General features: G+C 36.0%; 5 protein-coding genes across 10 annotated transcripts in view; 4 read left to right on the top strand and 1 right to left on the bottom strand.

The window, feature by feature from the left end:
* Window positions 1-26,847, top strand: part of LOC141435103 (ADAMTS-like protein 4) — a 441,311-nt gene that overhangs the window by 187,143 nt on the left and 227,321 nt on the right. The gene's annotated exons all lie outside the window — the stretch shown is intronic.
* LOC141435104 (ADAMTS-like protein 4) overlaps window positions 1-26,847 on the bottom strand; it is a 135,209-nt gene that overhangs the window by 93,842 nt on the left and 14,520 nt on the right. For 4 of the 6 annotated variants that reach the window (XM_074097666.1, XM_074097665.1, XM_074097660.1 and 1 more), the window contains exons 3-12: window positions 26,550-26,733; window positions 25,744-25,904; window positions 25,343-25,666; window positions 25,051-25,275; window positions 24,728-24,970; window positions 24,477-24,627; window positions 23,943-24,118; window positions 23,129-23,297; window positions 22,397-22,492; window positions 21,254-21,860 (exon numbers count right to left, since the gene is read on the bottom strand). In XM_074097666.1, coding sequence (XP_073953767.1) covers window positions 21,757-21,860; window positions 22,397-22,492; window positions 23,129-23,297; window positions 23,943-24,118; window positions 24,477-24,627; window positions 24,728-24,970; window positions 25,051-25,275; window positions 25,343-25,666; window positions 25,744-25,904; window positions 26,550-26,733 — 1,833 coding nt within the window. In that variant the 3' untranslated portion in view covers window positions 21,254-21,756. Of the gene's footprint in view, window positions 1-21,253; window positions 21,861-22,396; window positions 22,493-23,128; window positions 23,298-23,942; window positions 24,119-24,476; window positions 24,628-24,727; window positions 24,971-25,050; window positions 25,276-25,342; window positions 25,667-25,743; window positions 25,905-26,549; window positions 26,734-26,847 lie in introns of those variants that run through there. The other 2 variants (XM_074097664.1, XM_074097661.1) reach the window with 1 other exon arrangement.
* On the top strand, window positions 6,120-8,497 carry LOC141434986 (uncharacterized). The gene is made up of 3 exons (XM_074097480.1): window positions 6,120-6,376; window positions 7,236-7,431; window positions 8,217-8,497. The coding sequence occupies exons 1-3, from the start codon at window positions 6,209-6,211 to the stop codon at window positions 8,495-8,497; spliced, it is 645 nt and encodes a 214-aa protein (XP_073953581.1). The 5' UTR covers window positions 6,120-6,208.
* Window positions 9,725-12,971, top strand: LOC141435112 (transmembrane reductase CYB561D2-like). Its single transcript, XM_074097680.1, has 3 exons — window positions 9,725-9,989; window positions 11,407-11,599; window positions 12,363-12,971. Exons 1-3 carry the CDS (start codon window positions 9,822-9,824, stop codon window positions 12,641-12,643), a joined length of 642 nt encoding a protein of 213 aa, XP_073953781.1. The 5' UTR covers window positions 9,725-9,821; the 3' UTR covers window positions 12,644-12,971.
* On the top strand, window positions 13,073-21,160 carry LOC141435111 (uncharacterized). The gene is made up of 3 exons (XM_074097679.1): window positions 13,073-16,899; window positions 18,144-18,336; window positions 18,786-21,160. The coding sequence occupies exons 1-3, from the start codon at window positions 16,684-16,686 to the stop codon at window positions 19,064-19,066; spliced, it is 690 nt and encodes a 229-aa protein (XP_073953780.1). The 5' UTR covers window positions 13,073-16,683; the 3' UTR covers window positions 19,067-21,160.

Genomic DNA, 26,847 nt, shown 5'->3' on the forward strand with positions numbered 1-26,847 from the left:
TTTCTGTGAAAAAAATTGCACACTGGGGTCACGTCACGACCCGGTTGGTTTGATGATTGTCTTTTTAGAAACTGTCGAATATTCTTTTTAGTTTAAGTACATTTTGGCATTGTACTCAAAACATTGTTCTTCACGATGTCTATCTTAGGCTATGATAAAGTAAGTAAAACAAAACTATAGTATTTTTTATATTTGTAATGGACACTATAGCTGAGTTGCACCAAGTTACTTTAAATATATCCAAAGTCAAACCAGCCGTCGAATCAAAGGGCGTTGGCAGCTAATTTGACATTGATTGTTATTATAGTACAACTGTACCATAAATGCGATGTAGAGCTAAGTTGTACAACGGTGTACCTACGCAATGAGCTTTTTTGAAGGCGCGAAAAGCCAAAACAATGCAATACGTTTGTGCGTGTAAAATCTTGGGCAGCCATTGGTCACACGTTCGTGCGCCAATTTGTTCGGCGTCGCGCCACACGTCACCGTATCAGTCATTTGTTTACCTGACATTGCATATTCTACTTTGCATCAAATTCAGTTAGGCCTTTAATGCATTGATGCTTACCACTATGCTGGTTTAGCTCGGCGTTTGTCAACATTCGTTTGCGAAGACGAAGATTGCCGATGTAACTTATATTTGTGGGCCATGTGTAACTTGGTGTAACACACACTAAGGCCACCTCTAAGCTAAGTTAGAGCGTTAGCAGTGCGACGGCAGCGTGGTATGTCTTTGACGTTTTTAACAGTACGGTAAGTGTACGACCTAGTATTTTTCGACAAATGGACGACTTGATAATTGAAACCCTCATGGCAATCACAATGAGATTACATTACAGGTCGTACTTTAATCGCACCTGTTTTAAGACCAGCCGCGCTGCTGTCGCGCGATTCGCCCTGTAATATTGAAAATGGTCAAAATGTGTCCACCGATAAATGTTATAGCTATTTTACAAATTCGAATCAGAATTCCAAGTTACTACTTGGTTATTTTTAGTAATTATAGCATTGTGTTCATAATATAATTTATTTGTGTCAGTTTTACTGGCAATGAGTTTCGCTCTGTTAGTCATAGAGGAAATATTATGTAAATAGAACTTTTGTATGTATAGTGCATTTACTTACTGGCTGTTAAGTATTTATGTATTGTGTATTCTTAGGTAGAGTAAATTACATTGGCTTAAAAAAAAGCTCGCCGCAATTTGTAATACGGTGAAGAAGGGGTCACCACCCATTGTAACTGTACTTAGATTTAAGTAGCTGGCCACATAATGATTTAAATTTTGAGAAATGTATTCAGACAGTGAAAGTAACATATGTAACTATATGGTCTTGCAATAAGTGCCTAACTGCAGCTTACCAATTTAATCGAGGTTTATCCTGTAATTACTAATGTTGCGTAAAATAACAAATGTACAAAAATAAAAAAAGCTTAAAAACTGAACGCATTTTCTTTTCTTTTGCAATCCCTTTCAGTCTTTTAAGTTTTTAGGTTACTAAACTTAAAAACTAAAAAAAAATAACATTTTTTTATAGGACGGATCGTTTCGTTATCAAAAGTAGGTCTGCCAAAACCATTTTTATCAAAAATAAATATGATCTTTGCCTAATACTCTTGACAGAGCAATCGTAGTAAGTACCACGTCAAATGATTCTTCATCACTGGTTTTAACCACAGACCCTTCTCTGCGCTACAAGTTGGTCTATGCAGTGTTTCCCACACACGTCGAGCCACATGTCCGAAGTATAGGATACGAGTATCAAAATTGCGAGACTGCAAATCCTTGGAGCTGTAAAAAAAAAATCATCACAAGCAGCAAATACTGCTGCACAGCTACAACTTGCGGAATAGAGTGATTAACTCGCACAAACGTCGCGAGCTCACGATGCTTCCGAGTATTAGAACATGATTTCATAATGAAATGCGAGATAGGCAAAACTAGGAAGCTGTCAAAATAACAGCGCAAAATACTCCACGGAATCGAACGAGTCCGACTCGCGCTTGACTGTTGTTATATATACAAGAAAGAGCAGAGCAACTAACTCGGCAAATGTGGCCTACTCATAAACAATAATAATTTTTCCTTATTAATATGTTAATAGAACGTTCCAAATTGTTGACACATCCTTTGTTAAATTTTCGACTGGCGGTCATACATTATCGCCCGATAATAGATATCACCGTAGATTAGATAGGAAATGAGTAAAACACTAAAAGCTTGTCAATGTTCATTGATTTTCGCTAGTGTCATCTGTTCACAAATTTTGGCGTTAGAAAACCACTTTAGGTTTTACTGTCATTTAGTAGGTACAAATGGAAAATCGTCCACACGACTATTTTTCCCGTCCGAACCAAATTTCTATACGAATTGTACTTTTTCTGAGTCTACGTAAATAGATAAGACTCCAATTTTGACGATATTCAAGATGACTTGTTTCCCTTGTTGTTGTATTGCAAATAAGCATTTTTCCGCTTGGACGTATAATTTCGAGCTGGCGAGGTTGTCGCACACGTAACCGCTGGTACCGGATCGGCGCCTCCTCAACTCGAGCCGTCCAGTATTCTATGTAAGAAATTCCATACTGTAACGCACAAATGTCGGCATCGGAACAGCATCGCCTCGCCTCGGCACAAGCTAGTAAGTAATCCGCAAGCGGCGCGCGGGCAACTCGCAGTCATCAAGCTTACGTCGGGCCGCCGCCGCGCTAGCGTCTCGCCGCTGGAACGGGGACGGTGCGCAGACCGCCATCGCTCCCCCCGCAGCCACTCCGCCGACGCCCAACCTCTTGTCTCTCTCGCAATTTCGATTCGATCGCTATGCCACCTCGCTAAGCGCTCAGCCGTAAGCGCGATGTCACCTAGCCGCAGCCGCGCGGACATCTCGGAGGTGCTGAGCCGTTTCCGTTATGTGCTTTGCTTGCGTATGGTTGACGCCTGGTTGAAGGCGAGCAAATGAGGTGAGGTGGCGCCGACCGGTGCCGACGGTTACGTGTGCGACAATCTTAACTCAATGACTACATACTGTTTCTCAAAACGTAGTAGGTATTTTCACTATTTCTTTGAAATGTTCCAACAAGCAAAAAATTTGATTATGAACCACTACACGTACCTAGTAGGTAGCAAATTCTTGCAGAAATTGTAACAATAATTTTCCTTAAACATAACGATTCATTTTCTTGAAACTGTTCCGCAGTGGATTGCGATTCCAAGACTCAATGTATAAGGAAAATTTATTTAAGAATATAAACTTATAGAAAATACAATCATATACCTAAGATACTACTAAATACTAAAGACTCAATTGCACTCGTAATGTATGAGTATGTAACTCGTAAGTATTGATTAATATGTGTCTACTGTAAACAAACATCCCTCAATCCTTTCATAAAATCTATAGTGCGTAACGATCAGCAGAGTTATCAACAGACGTGTCAACAACCATGAAGAGCCACTCAAATACTAAGTTTGTTGAACGAAACTACGTGTTAAGAATTAAACCTCTCTAAATGAATTATTTCAAACAATGGAAAAGCAGAACTAATCGGACCAAGAAAGTCGGAGATAGACGTTGCGTCAACCTGCAATATGCCAGAAAATATTTCAAAATATAATTCAGTAAATGAAATTTGGCTTTGTACGTTAAGGTTAACCTTTAATCTTTTGTCTCATATTTTGATCTCCTTGGTCGTGGTGATTTGCATTTGGTATTCAAGCAGATCAACGAATTTGAGTGTTTTAGAATTACACATAGTGCTCTGTGTATTGGGGGTAAGTGAAACGAAATAAATTTCGTAATTGCATTATACCTACTGTACCTTATTTACTTAGTTATTTTAATATCTCTTCATCCCAGCCTATATACGTCCCACTGCTGGGCAAGGCCTCCTCTCAGAATAAGAGGGCTTGGGCCATAGTTCCCACGCAAGCCCAGTACGGATTGGGAACTTCGCACGCACCATTGAATCGCTTCGCAGGTTTGTGCAGTTTTCTCACGATGTTTTCCTTCACCGCAAAGCTCGTGGTAAATTTCAAATTAATTCCGCACATGAATTTCGAAAAACTGAGAGGTGCGAGCCGGGGTTCGAACCCACGACGCCTCTGCTTGAGAGGCGATAGGTCAAACCCCTAGGGCCACCACGGCTTCATCATCTCTTAATTGACTTAGAAAAGCTCATTCGGTATTATACAGGATGCCCATTTATATCGGTCAGTATGGGAAAGAAATGATTGATTATTTCTTGTGGTTACGTGAAAAATGAAGTATACAAAACAAGCTATGATACCGTTGAAGACCTTAAAGCAGCCATTGAGTCAATTTTAACGCCAATTCACCATGTCAAGATACAAAATGCAATAATAAGATCGTTACCTAACAGTGTTGAATAGTGTATTGAAAAAAACGGTGGCCACTTCGAACAACTACTAAAATAAATTAAAGTATGTGAAAACAATGCATTTTATTAATTTTAGGCATAATATTTCATGGACACATTTACTTCTTAAGACGTACACAATCGATATCTAAATAGAAGTAGTGTAATTTTTTTTTTTAAAACAACGGGTTCGATTCCCGAGCTGAGTACAGGTTTTTTTAAATGCATGAATGCAGTTTTTCTTGTTATTAAAATCGATGTCATGGTTCCTAAGAAGAAATTTTCGTATGTCGTATAGTTTCAGACTTTCCCATACTGACCGATATAATTGGGCCATCCTGTATATATCCACTTCTACAAAGGCTATTTCCGCATATAAGTACTATATTATTGTAATTATCTGATCAATCAACCCGACTAGGTCAGAACGTATTTTATAAACAATCAACAAACCTTGATACATCTCTTTGTCTTGTTAACTGTTATTTTCATATTTTTTGTGTATAATAAAGAGTTATAACAATACAATCACGTTTAAGTATAATATCAAAATGTTCTTTTTTTTTAGTATCAACTCTTCATGTGCCAAGGAGTTTTAGTTCTAACCAAGTTTAATAGCTGGTCACTCTACTTAAAGCGACGTCACAAAAGAAACTTGCATTGGTTCTTGGAAATAATTGGGACCATACTAGTTCTCGTTGGTTCAGCTGTAATGATGAAAGACAAACGCGTCAATTTCAATACTACTCATGGAATTCTGGGTAAGAACTGTAGTATTTATTAAGAACTTATTATTTTTTATCGCAAATATATTATCTGTCTGATGTCACACCAATAGAAATGGAAGTTCCTTGATCAAACCATAAATATTTCTTCCGAACTCAATTGCCCAGATAGTATTCGGTAATGTTTGAAGTTAAGTTTTACTGCCGATGTCTATACTCGTAACTAATTTAACCCTCAATGATAAAATGGGATTTTCTATCGATGAAAATAACATCAAGAGATTATCGGAAATAAGCCAACCTGGGATTTCACGTGTGTAATTAATCAAAATATATCTCTAAAAATAGTTTTATTCTGTTACAGGGTTATTTGCACTAATTACAACATTGTTAAGCGTATTGAACGGAATATTGTCTTCATTAGTTTCAAAGTTGACCTGCCCTGTAAACTTATTCATTGGTCTCAAATGGATTCATGGAGCCACTGGGATCGCGACTCTGCTTCTATCTGCTAGCAGTCTCCATCAAGGTTTTGATAAACAGTCGTTCAAAAAATGGATTGATGATGGAAACTTCATCATCGCTCTGAAAATCTTCACCTGGTTATTCACCATATTTGTTGCAATAGAATTTTTTGTGACAGTGGGTCAAAGGATCAGCTATAATATTAACTTGCGAAACGCACAAAGTCTTGATGCGATTTGTACTTAATAATTGCTTGAAATTAGTACATAGATAAGATACTTGTCATTAATTTTATTTTGAATCGATCCCAAAAAGAAACAGGTTTTTTTTATGTATTTTTTTTTTGATTACCTATTTCATTAATATATTCAATATAAAATAATGTACCTATATCATAATTTACGTAACATTTAACTTATGACATTCATTGTAGTGACATGGATTATGTGAATATTTATCAAAATATAACTAATACTAAGAAATGAACAAAACAAACATATTTATCTAATAATCAACAGATAATACATGACCCAAACTGACAATAGTAGAAGCAAAGGAACTTTGTGAAGCGCTATACATGTTAATAGTAAAAAAGTGATAACAATCTAGTAGATTGTGCATTAAATTAAAAAATAGAAAAAAAAATGCCGCACAATACAGGCGAGTCCAGTACTTTCATATTGCTCATGAATGTGATCAATACAATAACGCATTTGATGCTTGGAGGAGTTGCAATTGGTGCCATTACTTTTGCAAGTGCCTTCCCTGAACAAAATAATTTGTCACAACACATTTACTTGTGCGTGACTGGCGTAAGTACTATTTATACATACAACATAGGTTAATTACAGATTTTTTTAACATGATACATATTTGCGGTATGTATAGGTAGATCAGAATTACTTCTAATATGCTCCCGATATTTCGATGCATCTACCAGTCATCATCATGATCATCATCAGTCGGAAGACGTCCACTGCTGAACAAAGGCCTCCCCATTAAACAACAACTCGCCACTTGCATCCACCGATTTCCCGCAACTCTCACGAAGTCGTCAGTCCACCTGGTGAGAGGCCTGCTAACGCATCGTCTTCCGGTTCATGGGCACCACTTACGGACTTTTCTCCCCCAACGGTTAATGTTTTCTTCGAGCACGCTGCATGCGGCGACCGCAAAAGTGTAAATAACACGGTAGTCGGTCGCATTCGGCGAGCGACAGCTGCCACCGCCTTAAAATGGCTGTCGCAGTAGACGAACAGAACAATGTAACTAAAGACGACGTTCGTTCGCCGAAGTAGTTTGAAACAAATTCGGCGACCGCATTAGGTGAACGACGCAGCGTAATTGCCGCTTAACGTACTCGTACTTAATTGCTGCAGGTATACGCCAATGCAGTGGCGCCTTAGAGCACCCAAAAAATTCTTAGTTTTTGTAATACCTTCAGGAAGAGCTCGTAATTTATGTTTCATACTTTTATATGCTTAATTTGTAATCTAGAAGCTCAAGTAACATGAACTTTTTCTCAGCGAATCTATAGCTGCAATATCCTTTTGTAATTGTCACATGGCTTTCAAACTTGAATTAATTTAATACTAAACAATACTCATGTGACAAACATAAAATTATTATTAAAAACATCATTTAGCATTATTCCTATATTCCTTTTTTCAGTATATTATCATGATGGCTCAAGCGGTCCTTACCTTCAGCCCCCATAATGGATGGTCATTGTCATTGAGTTACCACGATAAGAAGGATTACCACTGGGTGATGCAGGTCATCGGAGCTATCCTGGCCCCCATCCCTTACCCTTCTCCCTCCTATCCCCCCCACCCCCCATGCTATCACTGGCAGAGCATTAGGATCAGTAACATAAATAATAATTTCCAGTATGCTCATGAATATTTGTAGAGAACACTTTAACCAATCTGGAAATATTATTTATGTTTTTTGAGTCTTTTGTATTCTTTTAACCTGTTCTTCAATCGTCAAGAAAATACAAACTGAGACATGGATGCACAGAAAACCAGAAAAAAGAGACCAGGCCTGGGAATCGAACCCAGGTCCTCAGCAATCCGTGCTGCGTACCATAACCTCTACACTACCGCTGGACAGGAATCTAGACACGAATTTTCCTATGCATACATATCTCAGGTTGCTTATCATTTAATAATTTACATAAACTAAACATACTTATTTATCTTTTAGATTAAAAGAACATTTAAGTATTCAGAGGATTGTTTGATTCCTACTTTTATTTCGTAACTAAACAACGTCTATCATCACATATCTAGGCTTCATATGTTTGTAATTGAACGTAATTTTATTTATCATACTTACTGTGACATAAGTATTTGTAGAGTCCAGGGAAAAACTGGAAGAAATCATTTATTTAAAAAAATCTATACCGTAGGCGACAGGCTAGCAACCTGTCACTATTGTACCGTTTTTGTCAAAATTAAAACCTAAAATTGCTAAAAGTGGCTCCGAAGCGGTAACGTTTCGTGTGCTCTGCCTATCCCATTTGGGCATACAGGCGTGAAGTTTGTGTATCTTAACTGTCTTAAATTACTCTGATATTAACTGGTTAGTCTCTTATTGTTAATCAATTCGAGTCTGTGACCATATTAAGATGTAATGTTTTTGTTACAGGCCTTATCGCGATGATTCTAACCTGTATCAGCCTTGTAGGAGGAGTCATCAACTTGTACTTGGAAAGAACCGTCGTCACCAAACTCTTACACTCCGGCGCAGGAACTTTGACTCTCGTATCCGCCTTCATTGGTCTCTGCTTAGGTTTCGATAAAACTATCTTTAGGCTAGCTAGGGGTCAGACAACTAGCAATTTGCTTATCGCTTTAACAGTATTTGCTTTAATCGGAACACTATTAACTGCTACTATATCCAATAGTAAAAGGCTGTTGAGACGCTAAATAGTGTCGCAAATTGCAGTTCGTTAAAGTGAAGTGGATAATAAATATGTAAGTTGATTAAGCGTGGGGGTATGTTTAAGGTATAGGAAAATCGGGGATAGTGATCAATGTAAATAATTCACTATGAGAAGTACCAAAGGATAAAAGGGATTTTAGCATTTTTTCAAGTGTGAATGCAATTTTGTTCAAAATAGATAGTTGCATGCTTATTTTCTAAGATTTCGATTTTTAAAAGTATTTCATTAAATAATTAAAAGTATTTCCTTGTTCTAACATTATTATGAACCTTTATATTTAATAGAAAGGTTCATAATTAATAATAATCCAATTTGCTTATTTCTAAACGCAACCATAGGTTGTTTCTCTTGATTTACTGAAAGAAGTTGATACTGGAATTAAACTCTTTTGAAAAGACATGCCTCATGTGAGATATTCTCGTCACTTAACATGACTCATAAATTATAACAACTCTTGTTTGCGTTTAAATTTAAATTTGCCTGTAATTCAAACTTTAACTCGTGATTATGAATATAGCTTAATTGTAACTGAATGGAATAGGCAACGGCTTAATTTTTATTGTTTTATCTTTTGTCATCTTAAAAGTCGATTATGATTCTTATCTTGTCCAGTAAATTAGGTATGTTTTAAGATATTATCAGCGGTAGGTACTGAAGTATTTGTTCATAATCAATCATTTTAACTTTTATTTTTTTATTAATATGATAGATACGATTATATAATTTTAGTTTTCTGTACACGTTAACTAGTAAAGTTCGCTTTTACGAGTATATCAAAAGATCACTTGTCTTTTTTATTATTGTAATTAACTCTACAAACGAATGCTGGAACATTATTGGCTTTGGAAAATATTTTTAAAAGTGATTTATTGAAAATCAGTCCGAAAATACTTCTTTGCCTGGTTGATTACTACATAGATGATAGCTTTTGAAGACCATAGATTTTGAAACAGACTAAATTTATTACAATTAACGTGCATAATTTAGAATTAAGTTAATCCATTTTCATACAATATCCAATAATGAGTATTTTTACTGAGCAAAAACTTAAAATACAAAGTCCGTTACGTTGCGGGTTCGTTTTATCGAAATACTACAAGGTATCCTATCAATTGTGCGAATTTATCTAAAAATAAAAAGATAAGTGACCTACCTAACTTACGTGGTCGTACATAACGTACAAATTTCACGGACGTTGCATCGTCACTTCCATATGTGGCTCTGATATAAGTGCTCGTTTATTATAAAGTGAAAGGTTTTTCGCGATTATTTAAATATATTTTCTGAAGAATAATTAAATATCTGAAATGCGGCAAAACATGGAGGAACCCACAGTTTTCATGTTGTTCATGAACGTAACCAATACAATAACGCATTTGGTTCTCGGTGCGGTTGCAATAAGTGCTATTATTTTTGCAATTATTTTCCCTGGATCGAATCACTTACTGCAGCATGTTTATTTGTGTGTGATTGGAGTAAGTACAACTTTTATTACTTGGCTCTTTAACTAAATGGACATGTGTAATTAAAATACATACCTATACATAATTTTAAAATCTTAGTTGAACTTAACAAAAGTCTAATACTCTATTGAATTTACATGTACAGTGGGGGTAGGAAAACCTTCGTTAATTATTAAATTGATTCCTTTACAAAGTCATAGACCCTTAGTACGTTTTGAGGCCAAAGTACTAAGTAAACAAGTGCATATCAAATTATACTTACTTGACTTCGTAAATGTTTCAATCAAATAATGTTCTATTTAATGGTCAGCGTTTGTCAGTGCCAAGGTGTACTGGTAGGGTTGCTATGGTCACCTGATTGTGTTTAGCAGGTTGACAGGTTGACGCAGTATGTCCTACTCAATCGGTAAAGCAGATTAGCGCTCATACTGAGCAAAGGAAAATAGATCTTAGGGTGACGAACCTTTTTTACTCCGACTGTACTTATAATATGTAGACCCACACAACAGAAAACAATGATACAAAACTATTATGGAAAAAACATATGATTATGTATATAAAATTTAAATTAAGACAAAAATTTAGCATTCAATCTTATTTATTTTCCATTATACTTCTCTAAGTAACTTTAAAAATAAGAGTTTAAAAAATAATATGTTACTAAAATTTTATCTCGTATTAGGTAATCGAATCACTTGCATCAAAAATGTGATGAAATAACTTGATTCAAAAACTGGCACCCATGATGAATCATCTTAACACACCTTCATGAATGATTCTTTATCTGAATCTTTAAGTAATTGTGATAACGAAAAACGGGCCAAATAAGTTTCTACTTAATTAATTTCCATGAACAAAGCCATATTCGGGTTTTTGGATTTTTTGGATTTTTGTCTCATTTATAATATGAAGCCTTCTTTCTTGCCGAATTTCATAATTCTATATTAACTGGATCGATTTTGATTTTCAAGGTTTTGTTTGAAAAAAAAACTCTTTCAAAAGGTAGTATCTTCTTACCGCATGAACCCAGAACCTACATTTTCCTTGGTTGCAGGAGACTATACCCTTGAGTATTTCATATTACTCACCACTCTCATATCAAATCCCTTGGTCATCTTTAGCTACGCCCACAGGAAAATATGAATCAGTCCCATTCTTAAACCGACCACGCCATAGTAAACTACATAGCTGCACTGCCTTCAATACACTACATAGTATATTTATTTTACACGCATCTATACCTAGTGCCATCCACGAAGACGCGTGATTTTGTCAAAATTAGACATTAATGACATTGTAATAAGAACCACGGCACGCGTCATCGTGAATGCATCTACCTATACCTCGTCTAAAACACCCTTCATCCCCACTTCAACTAAAACTATACCGTGATTTGAAACGTCTAGTCTAGCATTATTTCCTGTTGCAGTACGTCCTGATGATGGCCCAAGCTATCCTCACCTTCAGCCCCCACAATGGGTGGTCCGTGTCTCTCTCTTATCGTGACAAGAAGGTCGCCCACTGGGTCATGCAGGTCGTCGGAGCAATCTTGGCTACCACAGGCAGTATTATCAGGATCAGCAATATCGCTACCAATTTTCAGTCGCCTCATGGAATACTGGGTATGTCTTACAGTTTTAAATTTCGCGGCACGTATTTTTGGGTTTAGTCTATTAAGGGTAGAGTTCGATAAGTTAATCTTTGTTAAATGGTAGTTACCCGAACAAAATGACTGCCTGGAAAAGTTTCTTGAAAAAAAAGTTCTAACTGACTGCCACACCAACGTCTCCAGCTCCTTGAACCTACAAAGCTAGAATTTTTTTTTGAAAGGGGAGGGGGGAAGTCGCGACCGTAATTCATTAAAAATAACAAGTGCAAAGCGTATCGCTATACATAAATTACCTAAATTTTCTTACGCAGGTATCGATGTTAATGATCAAAATCTCCAAACCGATAATTTATTTTTGTTGTTGAAACGTCCAAGCAAATTATCTGCGAGAAATGCACTTAATTACCAAAAGCGATAAGTTGGCTCTCAATGTTGATTTCCTTTAGATTATTCTGGCATTATCTGAATGTTTTATCTAAAAAAAAAACATGTTTACGTAACACCTACCAATTTAGATTAGGTTCAATAATGATACAATACGCATTAATTAATCTATCTATCTATTCTAAAATCGATCTAGCTTGGTCTTATCTCGGGAAAAACGCTTGGTACCGAGTTTTAGCGCGGGCGGAACTCGGTCGCCCAGGTACTATTGATTATCAGTAATAAGTCCATTATAAATATTGTAAAAATATAAATCGCGGCATCGTAACAGCAACAGGCGACCTCAGTATTGTTGCAGATCCTTACAAAAAGCTTAATTTGTATTATTTCAGGGCTCATTGCTATGATCCTGACCTTCATCAGCCTCATCGGAGGAGCCATCAACCTGTACACGAAGAAGACCGTCTTCACCACGATCATCCACTCTTGCGCAGGGTCGTTGACGTTAGCGGCAGCGTTCCTTGCTCTTTGCCTAGGTTTCGATAAATTCGTCTTCAGAAACGTAATGGGTGACACAGTTGCTAATCTGTCTATTGCGTTGACAGCGATAGGTTTAGTAGGTACGCTCATGGCAGCTTCCATTTCCAATGGAAAAAGGTTGTTTAGACGATAAAGTAAATGTTACTTCTCTGCTGCATTGGCAGAAAATAAAGCTGCATCACCTGGACCGCCATTTTGTGTAAAATTTTTATATTTTTTGACTATTTTTTGCGACCTTTATAGTAAGTACAATTATTCTTTTCTAAATCGATACCAATATAGTAGAAGTTGCCAATGCTAATATAAATCCCTACAAAACATTTTTGGTGTGAATCTAAAGCTTTGAAGCTATGGGTTGTCCGGGAATAAATGCTTTAGGTAAACTGGAAATTCTATGATACGTGGCTGAGCCATTTATTTTGTTTATATTTAAATATATTCAATTAATCTTAACTGCACTGCACTCATACATTAACATGAACGCATCCATAACCTATTATATAATAATATATATGTATAATATATAACAAACAGAAACAAAACACTCGAGACGACGCTATAAATTTTAAAGTGGTGATGAACATTTTTGTGCCGTTGCTGGAGAAAGCAGCATCCCGGTGTTCAAGGTATGTCCTGCCCCTCCAATGCGTTTAATATATTAATAAGTAATTAGAAATACCTATTGCTATGCCCTTAAACAGGAGACTTTGAACTAAGGTGACGTAGTAATAAAGTTCAATGATGAAATAAATAAATAAAAAGTAATATGATTTGTATTGAATATATGGTAGTCATGATCGTACGAGTATAAACTACTTAACTTAGTATTAGAGATGCAATGGATATCCGGCCAGTATTCGGTATCCGGCTTACCCGGCCACAATTTTACTATCCGGCCGGATACCGGATAGTAAAAACTTATTGTAATGATTAAGAACTGGTATTTATTTATGTATTTATCAATTATTAACATCAGTTTTATTAATTCTATTCTATTTATAATATTATTTATGCGGTACTCTGCCGTGTCTGGCCTAAGTAACGGAAGTTGAGATATGTTAGTTACGCTTAACAGTGCTAAATCGTAATTTATTTTGCTATATTATCTGATAGATGTCGGAGATTTTCGTTTTATGCCATAATTCAATAAAAACACCGATAGCCGAACTAACGTATCTGGGATTTTTGTACGCACTTGTAACGGATATCTCCCGTATTTCAAATACGTTAGATAGGCCATACAGAACTTGCCAGCAGAATCGAACTTCGAATGTTGCCTAACTGCGGTATTTCTTGATACGTGGGATTGGCGTTACAAACACGAATGAACCTGTGCGTAAAACTAGGAATCATTTAGTTTAGACAGGAATCTCGCACGTTTCAAATGCAGTTTACATCTAGATCTTGATTTAGATAATCAATTAAATATCTAGTGTGTTAGTGTAGTGTGTAAATCTTTAAATTGAAAAACCAAAGAAAGCTATTGATTTATAAAAAAATAATGTTATATTTAAGTAAAGAGAAGAGACCTTAAAATTAAGAATAATTACAAATTCTGTTGCTGTAATTAAAGGCAATAAAAAGTTTTCTAGCTTACACTTGACCTATTATTAACCTTCTTACCTATTTGTATATCTATAAAATAAAATAAAATAACGGGACTAGATAAAAGAGCCTACCCACTATTTAATTTACTTAATGTTCTGTTTCATGGTTCCAAAATATTTCCGAGCTCATTTGCTGTATGTAACGATACAGGTCATAGCCATTACACAGTTTTGGGTATTAAAAAGAGCATGGTCACGCTTAACTAACGTATATGCATATACGCAACTTTGCGTTACAGAACTTTGTATGGAAAGTAACGTCATGTACAGCATCAGTCATGTAGCAGTGTTAAAATTAAAAATACATAGTCACAATAATATTTCTAACCTAAACAAAAACTTTGATCGCGTTTTTCTCGAATCGACTTTTTTGGAGATACGTTATTTAGGCCTGACACGGCAGTGATGTAAAAGCGCGCTTTCTTTCTTTGTTATCTTACACGTCTCTGAACAACTTGCAACCTGCTCGGAGTGCCACGCGTGCGCTCGAACTAGCTTAATTTTATTGAAACTTGACCAAATATCCGGCGGCCGGATGTCCGGCTATCTGGCCAACGGTCCCGCCGGATATCCGGTATCCGATCAAACAACTATCCGTTTCATCTATTTACTATTATAGCTAATTCAATTTGCAATGGGTACGTAATAAGTACTTACCGTAGTTTTTAATAAAGTAAGTGTTTTAATATTTCAAAAAAGGCTTACCTAGTGGATTGTTCTTTTTAACCGACTTCAAAAAAGGAGGTTATCAATTCGGTTGTATTTTTTTTATGTTTGTTACCTCAGAACTCCGTCATTTATGAACCGATTTGAATTTTTTTTTGCGTTCGGCTAGAAATGCTTTCAATTAGGTCCCATAAGCACCAAATTAGGATCTGATGATTGGATCTTTAGGAAATCGAGGGAACTCTTCAAATGTTGCATTTGCTCTTGAAAATCATCATTTGGTGAAGTGGAACTGATGATGAAGACCACAGTTGACCATCGGAGTTACTGCTCAATAACAAGTATTACATGGGTTGAATTTAAATTACTTTAACACAGTTGCTAAGCAATTTATGCTCCTCGTAATGCATTTGGTGAAATGGAATGGGTGGTGAAGGACCAGGACTGGAGGAAGGAAGGACAGTGACGAGCAGTTGACATTAAACTATTGTGTCTTAGATTTATACTAAAAAAAAATTATAACAAAAAATTGAACCGACTACAAAAAACCATGAAAATAATTTTTTACCATTCTGAAACCGGTCAGTGCCTCAGCACGAGCCAGCAGGAGTAGACCTATAGTCATCTACCTCACCTACGCACTTAATATTGGGCTTCAATCACTCCTGCTGGCACGTGCTGAGGCACTGACCGACTTCAGACTGGTAGAAAATTATTTTCATGGTTATTGTAGTCAGTTCAATTTTTTTGTTATATTTTTTTTGTTGAAATGACGTTGTGTGCTATTGTTTCCTTTTGGCAAGTGTCGGTGTACTTAATAGGAAAAATAATCGAAAAAATAATCATAGTTTAAATCGTTTGTAAGAAACAAAAATCGAAATAATTTATAATGTTATGATAAAGTTGTCTGAAGAAATACTATTCGCCGATTATCTTATCTACACGCCCGTTTCTATGGGCGTGTAGATACACGAAATATCATGTCGGTATTTCCATGTCGGTATCATCCGTGCCTGTAAATAGTGTCACCAACAAACAGTCTATCACTCACTTCCTGAATGATTTTTCTAGCGCAATCAAATTTTACAGCGGGAATTTTATGTTATGTATTTAAGCTATAGGTACCTACTTAATGTACAGTATTAATTCAAGCTTTAATGATTCATGGTTAATTCTGTCGTAAGCTACCAATATTTCAATACAGTTACAAGCAATAATGACCACAGGTAAAAAAAATTGTTCAAAAACCGGGAACTCATAAAAGATCCCATAGACAATTATGTCTAATGTTATTAGCCATGAGTAATTAAAAACCGTCTTTTAATATTGTAAAGTATCGATAGCAATAAAATATCTAAATTACGAATTATACTTTTCTATCACAAACTCCAAATTCTTTATGTTCTCCTAGAGCAAAGAAATGTAAAAATGTAACTATAAAATTTAAAAAGGTAGTAGTATTAATTCTAATAATGGGTTGATTTAGTATAATTTGTTATACTACTATAAAATTTGGCATTCAAGAGTTGACCAAAGCCAGCAGCCTTAATCAACAGTAGCTATAGAGGTAGAGTAAATTGTACTTGGTAGTAGTATTAAAATAATAATATATATTTTCGAATGAAATAACATGTCTTTATGGTACTTAATGATCCTTGCTTATGATAAATCTATTATTAATAAAGGCCGTACTTGTCTTCTACTATCAAAAGAAATCCATACTAGAATGCAAGATACATAGAGATTTATCTTAAAAAATAAATGATAACCACTAACACATGTTGAAAACTCTTCCTGAAATCGCTGATACGTCAATAAAGCAAGTGATTTCGATAAAAGTGGTCGTCGTTGTTCGAATAAGATAAATAATAAAGTGATCATCTTAAAGTTTAACATAAAAATGAGGCATCCTAATGACTTTGGACCGCCGCAGCCGCCGCCGCCGCCGCTGCCGCCTCCGCCGTCGGCGTTTATGATGTTAATACACATAACAAACACGATCACACATTTAGTTCTCGGTTCGGTTGCAACTTGTGCATTTGTTTTTGCTATTGCCATAGATATGCTACCTATAAACTCTCATCTAGTACATCATGTTTACTTATGTGTAGTTGGGGTGAGTATTCGTTTCTTTATTTGCTTTTGACTATTCCGAAATAGGTACCACATATAATCGGATTTCTAGAATAGAAAGTATCCTCTGTCCATCTTTGAGTCAAACAAAATGAATAAACCACCAAACATTTATAAGTATTTGTAACATTAGTGTTTAATTGAAGTATTTGGTTTTATCTTTACGAGATATATTTTTAAAACTAAATTTTTATACCTACTAGCTTTCTTGATTATACCAACCTAAGACAAAAATGTTTGGGACCAATCCGTGGTCCTTTAACAAAGCGTGCTCCAGCGCTCTTGCAGCTCACCGCGGGAATCGGCGACAATTAAATACCCCCCGTTTTCTTTACTCACAATTACGACTGACAGAAATAGGTAGTACGGAGTGATCCGAAATTATACATCGACTACAAAAACTCACATTTTCTAATCTAATATTTTACGTACTTGAGAATATCTTGGTGATAATAATGATGGAATTCCGTTAGATAAAACTGCTTAGTAATCCATCTGTATCGAAGTGGAATAAATAAACGTGTTGTGAAATTGATAAATTCTATTTATTTATTGGATTTTTTCGGTGGATCGCGGTGGATGCGGAAAGCACAAAACAAGTCTGAATGGAGAGCCTTGGGGGAGGCCTATGTCCAGCAGTGGACGTCTTTCGGCTGACATGATGATGATGATGATTGGATTTTTTAATTAACGGAGAATATTTCAACTGATGGATTTGAGTGAACATCCCTATAATTATTTTTTTATGGTTTCGTAGTCTCCTACATACAAGGAACACATAGTTTTGTCATGTCCGTGCGTCTTTCCGTCTTAGCTTAGGGACTGCTAGTGCTAGAAAGCTGTAATTTACGTGAGTATATAATAATGGTATATAATAATGTTATCCAAAGTGAGTGGTAAAACAATCAAATTATTGTTTTCGTCTAAACCTGGGTATCGTTGCGTAGATCTTTTAAAAATATTATAATTTTTCTCAGACCATATTTTTCGATTAGGGAAACGTTTGCAAAACATTAGGTTTTGAAATATTAGTTTATGTTAACGTGGGATGGTAATGTCGTTTAATCGAGTCTTATCAAGTCTATGGCGTTGCCACTCATAGTCATGCTAACCCATCCATCTGTGTTGGAGTATTTCGTACCTATTCCTTTTTAGTTTAACGCTTGTATGTATGCCCTGTCCTTATATGTATGCGTTTTAAATTTCAAAAAGCTTTTAATTTTTCAGTACATCCTGATGATGGCCCAGGCGGTCCTGGCTTTCAGCTCTCACACAGGATGGGCTCTGTCGCTAAAATTCGAAGATAAAAAGATTATTCACATGGTGATGCAGATCGGTGGAGCCCTCCTGGCCCTTGTTGGAAGTTTTATCAGAATCACTGATCTTAACAACAACTTTCAAACGGCGCACGGCATTTTGGGTGAGATGATTCACTTTATCTAGGGATGTTATTTATGTTTCGGATCTGATACTTTATTCCAACACACTTGCAGTCACTTCGCCGTCCTTTTCTACCCTCATCCTTAACAATTGTGATTCCGAATACGTTCAGCCTTAGTGTAAGTTTTCGGTTACAAAATACGTCTCGATCGCGTTCACGTTAAACTCTTAATTTGTATGGAAACACGAACATCGCAAACGTTCCGCTAGAGGCGCTGTTCGTGTTTCCATACAAATTGAGATTTTAACGCGAATGCGATCGAGACGTATTTTGTAACCGAAAACTTACACTAAGGGTACAGTAAGACCTCTAGCCTGGTCAAATGTTGTCTACTCGCAATTGCCGAATTGATGTAGGATTTTGTTTATAATCATCTACATGATTTGTAATTGGATCACTTTTTTTACAAATGTCTGTTCTTTTTTCAGGTCTCGTGGCTATGATCCTGACTGTCATCAGCCTTGTAGGCGGCGTTGCGAACCTCTTCATGAGCACAACCGTCTTCACCAAAGTTGTCCACTCGTGTGCCGGTTCATTGACCATCTTATTCGCATTCTTATGTCTATGTTTAGGTTTTGATACAGGTGTATATAGATGGGCAATGGGTGACGACATTACGGTTCTAGCTATCACACTTACTGTGGCGGGGTTGATAGGAGTTCTGTTTTCTGCTACAGTTTCTAATATTCAGAGGATCACTAACCGATAAAATTTTATTATGAAATAAGTACAGAGTTAGAACACAAAACAGAAAAGTACAGAAGTCAATCTCATGTATGTACTTCACTTTTCAAACCTACGCTCGGCGGTCGCTCTAGGGTTGTCAAGTGGCTTATGCACAAAATACTATTGTGGTAGTGGCACTTGTATCTAGATGTTGGATTTATTGTTGAGAATGAAACGGGAAGAATGGAAGTATAAATTAATAATAAATAAAATATTTTAATGTTAATGTCATTGTTATATTACAAACTTGTTGTTGTTGTTGTTCGACATTGACGAAGTGTACAATGATTATATTTGAAAGTGTAATAAATTTGCAATCTCCATTATTGCATTATATTAAAGTTCAACGACGCGTGTTTCGAGCGGATGGCACTCGCGCTCGCACTAGTCCCAACCGGTCCGAGATATCGTGTCCGTGAGCAGTATCTATGTGTGCGTTGTTCGAGCGCATTTTGTATGTAGATTGAATTCTATACCTATCTGTTTTGTGGTTAGAAGTTAGTGTAAGAAGGATACGTATATCAAATTACATAAAGTTATAATACCCAAAATACCATAATGGCCATTTGTTATGATGCAAGTTAGCTTTATAGAGTTTGGTTAGGTATAAAAAAAACCAAAGTAAAATTCTTAAATACGCGATCGCAAAAGTTCGTTTCACCGAAAATTATACTCTATCAAACGATCATTAGGTACGCATTTCAAAAAGTTAAGAGTATTAATTAAATGTGACAGCGAAAGCGCTTAAAAGGTTAAATTGTAGGTGCGTTTAATTTGTTTACCCTATCGCACGCGAACTATATTATATAATTTTCCTAGATAAAAGCTATCCTTTCAATCGCTTCAAACATTATTGAATGAACAAAATGATGTATTATATTAGTAGATTAAGATAGAATTTAGCAAATAGTGTACCACCTATTCGATACGTATCGAATAGGTAGGTGTTCAAGTAAAAATTAATAAATATTGATTTTTCTGGAACTTAAGGTTATTGTTTAAAGTAACAATATGGTTTCATGAATTAAAAATGTATAACACTAAGATATTATGTTAATCAGCTGTACCTCTTTTATATTTAAAAGGAGATTACAGTTCAACAAGATTCCATGATCAAAGAATTTATGAGCATCTCCTAATAGGTAGGTACCACAAATAAATTGTTTGTAATGTGATGCTAACATGAACAAAATACTGAGTATTTCAAATGAACCCAATAAGTGTTTTTGGTATTATAATTATAACTGTTAAATTGTTTGAAAAACAAATACCCAGATATTTTATTCTTTAATTTATATTTATTGATAAATGAATCTAAATAATATGAACTGAATTGCCTCATTAGAAATAGAGATAAAATTTATCAAAATCTGTTTTTTTTTCTCGAAGGTTTATGGATTGTTGGAATCGACAAGCAAGATAAAAGATAAAATTAATTCTGTAGCATAATGATTACTAATTATATAAATATTTGAAACACGGACATTGTTCTGATTCATTTTAACCTTATCATGCTATTAACACGTTGGGACAAAAAAAACAACGTCACTTCTTAATCCTTCCATCCTTTATTTAATGACATAATTATAAATTTACTATGTACAATAATACTAATGAATACTTGTTTTAACAAATCGTCAGTTTCAGTTTTGTGTACGTGTTAAATAATCTAATTAAGTAAATACAATTTTATAATACTTACCACTAGGTTTACAAAACTTACTGAAATTTGTATAAATTTTTGCACGTGTAAACAATTTACATTCATTTTTAAATCAGTTTAAATATCACACCAATTTAACAATTATAAATTTGGAAAAATATCATAGGTATTGAAATTTAAAGGACCAATATAGATAAAAGAAATAAAGTTCAGTAGATTTGTTCATTAACCGCATAAAGTTAAAAACTTAAAATCTCCATTGTAAAGAATTTAAGAAAATCCATGATATTTTATTTATTAATTATTTAATAACTTTTGTTAGCGTAGGCATTTCCATCTCTTGCATTAGGTACGTCTACTGAATTGAAGAAAATGTTGGAAATGGAGTGATCCTATAAGGGTTCCTTCCGTTTTTTTTTCCTTTTGCAGTACGGAAGCTTAAAAAAAGCGATAATTGTAGTCTCTTGCCAAGGACAACGGGAGTAAAAAGGACATAAAGCGTATATGTATGTGTGCTGCCACAGCGTACGGAACATGTTTTTCGGTTGTTCTGTGAACATGTACGACATTATTTTTCCTTTCTGCTCGTTTTCACTAGATTTACTTCTAAACTGTAAAGCCCAGTTTAGACTTGCAAGAAAAATCGTGCAAGTTGCATTACATTACGGGGCGCTCGATTGACCACTGCAAACTTTGTGGTCTAAACTGGGCTTTATATAGCTGCTATAAGTATAAGTATACGAAAATCTGGCAGTACGTACTGTTTCTACTGATTTTCAGAACCACAAAGCAAATAAATAGGTACTTATAGTCTTACCACAAATAAAACTTAAACACTTCTTAGACTTGCCTAAGCGATAGTTTTCTGTGACCTATCGTGACATGATAAATCGTGTTAAATACCATGTTCAATGAGTATTTTGAGTTTTTGTGGTAACACGATTACTGTTTTATAAGTGGTGCTGGTTACTGACCAATAATAAATACCTAGCTCTGGCAAGCACAATATTTTATCTTCCTTTGCAGGAATCGCAGCAATTATGAGTGTAATACTTGTAATGGCAAAGGCGGGCTTGTACAGCTAGAGCGCAGTTGTTCAGTTTGTCTTTACAGTCTGAAAACAAACAAAAGCATTTAAATAAGATAAGATTAGCATTTCTTTTGTTGAGGTTAAGGTACTCGAAGAAGTAATAGAGTACCTACCTTAAACCAGGGTGACTTCAAAAAGTAGTTTGTTGACAAAATCATTAATTTGCTGCTACCAGTCATTAATATCTTTATCAATGCTGTTTGGTAAATAAAAAAAGTAAGTGTTCTTTTTCATGTACAGTCGAGGTCAAAAATATGTTTACCATTTACTACCTTGTCGCTATCACTAGGTACATGTTAGGATCTTTCTAAAAAATTGTCAGATGGCATACAGTGACAAGGTACTAAATTATAAAGATATCTGTAGCCTCAACTCTATGTGTCAAACTGTACCTTATATAGGAACGAAATTGATTTTACAAAATCAAAATAATAATGTGAAGAATAATGAAAGAGAACCGCTGCAAAAATATCACTAACTTACCCTGTGAGTTTTCTACTCAGTAAGAGCACCACGTAAATAAAATAATGAAAAATAATAAAATTTAAACCTTTATCTACCTTTTGATTCACTTTGCTGAGTTGTGGTACTAGTGGTGCCCTCTGTAGTTGTTGTTGTCGTGCTTGTTGTGTCACTTCTGGAAACCTTTTGAGATTCTGGAAACCAAAATCATCAGTTAAGTCCACAAGTAGGCTTTAGCTCAGTGTAAAAAGGATCTGAATGCAATTTGAAAGTGATAAAAAAATATACAGTTACTTAAAATATTTGTATATGTATGGTTGTAGTGCATAATGTTTTTTCGTCGTCTTTTATCGGAAATTTTCGTATTTATCGTGCTCTCTCAAATAGCTTCAGTACCCATCGTACAGCCGTTTTGACATTTGACACTAAATAATAGGTAGTTCTATATTTATTTAATGGATATCAAAATGCACTCATTTAATACAATAATTAATTGACACTTCACTTCAGGTGCCGTCATATTCTGATTGAGATCCGACTTTTCTCGATGGAAAAACATTGTACAGTCGAGTACATAAACTAAAAAGCAAAAATTTGATCAAAAACATGTGAACATGCTTCCACGCCGTTAACAATAGAGTCGTATTCAGATATTTTTGATCAAATTTTTGCTCCCAAGTTTATGAACTCGACTGTACCCGTGCTACCTAAATTTACCCATGTACTGTCATAGTACACTGCAGCACGCAGTTCCGGTGGCGTTTTCGTTATTCTCCCACATTCTTCGTTCGTAGCTCCGCCACACTATTTGTATTATTATATTAATTTACCTATGAACTCCGTAGGTACTGTGGCGGCACACTGCGGCACACACGACCGCTGCGCTGGCGGTTTGTTCCGCACTCCCGTACATTCTTCGTCGCTGGCGCCGCCAGCGCCGCGCGCGCACCACACTGTACGGTGCTGAATACCGACGTTAGATGAACAGTTGCCTGTACACTGTGAAAAAAAATATTAAATAGTTACTTCGCACTTGTAATGATCGGTATGCTTTCCTAAAAAGCAAAAGGCGGTAGCTAAAAAAAAAACACTTTTGGGTTATTTATACCATCTGAAGCAGAATGTTTTAAGCTACTGAAAAATGTTTTATTTCTTTTTAGATACTGCCTTTTGCTTTAAGAGGGCAGTATATACCATTCTGTCTACCTAATCCCATGAAAAAATGAAAGCTGATCATCAATATTTTTTAGATGAAAAAGAAGTTTCCAGAGAGACATTAGGTAAGGCTCCAAAATCATGAAACAGTCAGTAGAATTTTGAGTATCTCAATATCCTATAAGTTAGAGAAATAGTCCTCTTAAGGTCACGATGTTCTGTTGGTCTCAATACACAAAAGATTAGTCATATTTTACCTCATACAAAGATTTTAACCAACTGCAGTAGTGGGCACGTTTTTTAATCTAACTAAAGGATTATAACAACAGCCAAAGATACATCTGGACAAACAAATCTTGATCACAGATTTTTAAAGGTTCCCAACTATTTAACCTACATTCATTTTCATAGTGAAATTGCTGTATCAGGTTCCTTACAAAAACATTAGATAACTAAGCAACAATAAGTCGTTGTAATAAGTAGCCCTACCTGGCCCCACTCGCTATAGTACCACATTGGCGAGCACTGGTCTTCGCAAGCTCGCTCCTGCTCCGGTCGCGGTGGCTTGCAGGCGGAGTCCCTCAAGTGTCTACCGCTACCACCAATGCAGAGCACTCCTCGAATTTGTCTGCCATTGCAAGGCGATGAGCAGGAAGACCATTGTCCTGTTTAAAGGGGAAAAGAAAGAGAAGAAATTGAAATTCCGAAATGGCTAGGAGTTACTTATGTAGATATTGAACTAAAAATGGGATTCACTAGAAGTTTACATTATTCTTCTATCGTAAAACACTTTAAATTTGACTTATATCATTTAGCTATAAATTTTAGGAGTTTTTCTTTTCAAACGGGTGCAGCTCATGAACATTTCAAAGTAATGGCAATGTCGTTTGAGCTTTGATTTCTTTAAACTTGCTAAAATGTAAATCCCATTTTTTATGTGTTTCTAAACAATCGTCTTTAATAGAATTGCCAATTTGAATTTACTACGGTGGTGCAGTTATTGAATATAAGAATTGTAGTCACCCGTAAACCAATGTCCTTCATGCGGTTCGCAAGATGTTTTTGGAGTACATGTTCGTGATTCTTCAGGGGATTTCCTTGGAGCACAGCCGGAAGGGTCCGCACAACGGACACTGCGCGTTTGCAAGCCACCGCCGACGCACCAACCGACACACTAACGACAAAATGACAACAAGTGTACTCGTAGCTATTAAATAAATGTAAAATACTATAAAGATGATACTTAAAAAAACTAATGTCATTAAAATTCATACCTCAGACCATTCTGTGAACAACCAACCAGCAGCGGCATTGTTAAAGGTGTACTCCGGACCAATTTCATTCTCAGTTGAGTTAACAGAAACAGAGTAGACCGGTCCATCATGGAAAGAGTCAATGTGGTCTCTTGGCCGTTTAACGCGCCTAGTCTCTATTTGCTTGACCTCATCAGAACAGTTCGGAATATCACAAGGTTCAGTTGTGGGAGGTTTTGGAGATGGACATTTTTGGTCACTAACCTGGAAATGACAAATTGTAATTAACAATTGATAAATGAAAAGAGGAGCGGTAACAAAGAAACAGTGGTTAGTAAACTTACTTTCGTGATACCTCTAGAATGATCTTGGACACAGCCAACGATTCTTGTTCGAGTGGCAGGACCGCAAGTAGGGCACTGCGACCAAGTGGCTGATCGCCATCTAGGAGGGCAAGGAATGTTCCCACATCGCCGCCTTTTACTGGAAGGGGATGATCCTGTGCAATGTATAGGTGCTACATCTCGGTCTCCATTAATACTAGTTTCAACGCAGCGGTATTTGCCTACCTAAAGAAAACATCTCATTAGTAAATCAGTTTTTATTGTCAAACCTTTAATAAAACTATTACCGTACCTGTATACCTCCCCCGCAACTTCTAGAACATTGAGTGTATGTTAGTATTTTCCAAACAAATCTCCTGTCACCCACTATATTTTCTTCAAATTCCTCTTCAGAATTAAAATTTTCTTTCGAGATTCCGTTTGTATTTGGAAATCTTGGTACGTTAACAACTCTAGGATAATCCAAGCTGTGATGCCTTCGAGTGTGTTTTGGTGAAAACGTTGAAGGTATTTCAAGAATACTGGATCTCGTTATCGATTCAATTTCAATCTCGCCACCTTTTGATTCGGTATAGTATTCATACTTTATGCTTGGATTAGGTTGCGTGTAAAGAATCTAGAAAGACAGTCATCAACAAGTTATTTCTATGAATCTTTCGCTTAATTTAAGGCTTTACCGATTATGTAGCTCACCATTATATCAATGGGATGCTGAATAGGTCCATGAGCAAAGACCGCATCAAGACCTGCTGGGCGTGAGTACAGAAACCTTGCCCCTGCAGCCTCGTAAGTCCCAGGAGCACTTACAGCAAACTCTCCATTCATTATATACGACCCATTTGTTATCTTCAACGCTGAAAGCATCAAACCACGTCACACCAGTCCATTAGTAGATAACGATCAAAACTATTAGCTGTTACCTATTATTAGCGAAATTACAAATTGATTTGGGACACTGCTCAATAGCAAAGGTGACTAGCCTATTCAGTCGCACAAACAACGTCATTGCATTGTAAGTGATCGCAAATGATTTAGAGTCACTGGACAATATTGATTGATCAGTAAACGACCAACCTCACGTTTGCGGCCCATTTGCCTTCATCAAAGGACCATTCATGCTGACTGCATGTCGAGTAACAAATTACTGTCTCGGAAAGTAGTTTTAATTGTGATTCTGAATTCTATGAAGCAAGGTTTAACCTGGTTTTTAAAAAAATTGAAAATCGAGTAGGTATTTCACTATCCTATTAATATTATAAATATAAAAATTTGTAAGTCTGTTTGTTTGTTTATCTGTTTGTTACCTTTCCACGTCTAAACCGCTGAATTGATTTAGATGAAATTCGGTACCTATACAGATTTTGAATCCCGGGGAAGGACATAGTTTTTATCCCGTCAAATTGCATAGTTCCCGCGGAATAGCGAAAAACTAATTCTACGTGGACAGAGTCGCCCGCAGGCACCAGCTAGTTACTAATAAGAAGATGTCCAATACTAACCGATATAATTTTCGCTAGAGATAATCTCCGTTACGTTAAGACGGCAGGCACCACGCGGTACCGTCGTCACATAGGAGTAGCCCAGCGGCAACCGTGGCCTGGAGAACAATCCGGATACCAGCCTTCGGCCACATCGCATCTCGTGTAGGTTGTTCCCTGCTAGCACCGCATCTCGTCCTACGACCTGCAATGAAGCAATAAAAATATTTGATTCAGTAGCCACGCCTGTGAACCAATGTATATGTAGATACATTTACCAACCACAACTAAAAAATAATTTAACTTAAGCTCTGGTTGG

This window comes from Choristoneura fumiferana, chromosome 14 (assembly GCF_025370935.1).
Source record: "Choristoneura fumiferana chromosome 14, NRCan_CFum_1, whole genome shotgun sequence".
In the NCBI taxonomy this organism is placed as follows: Eukaryota; Metazoa; Arthropoda; class Insecta; order Lepidoptera; family Tortricidae; genus Choristoneura; species Choristoneura fumiferana.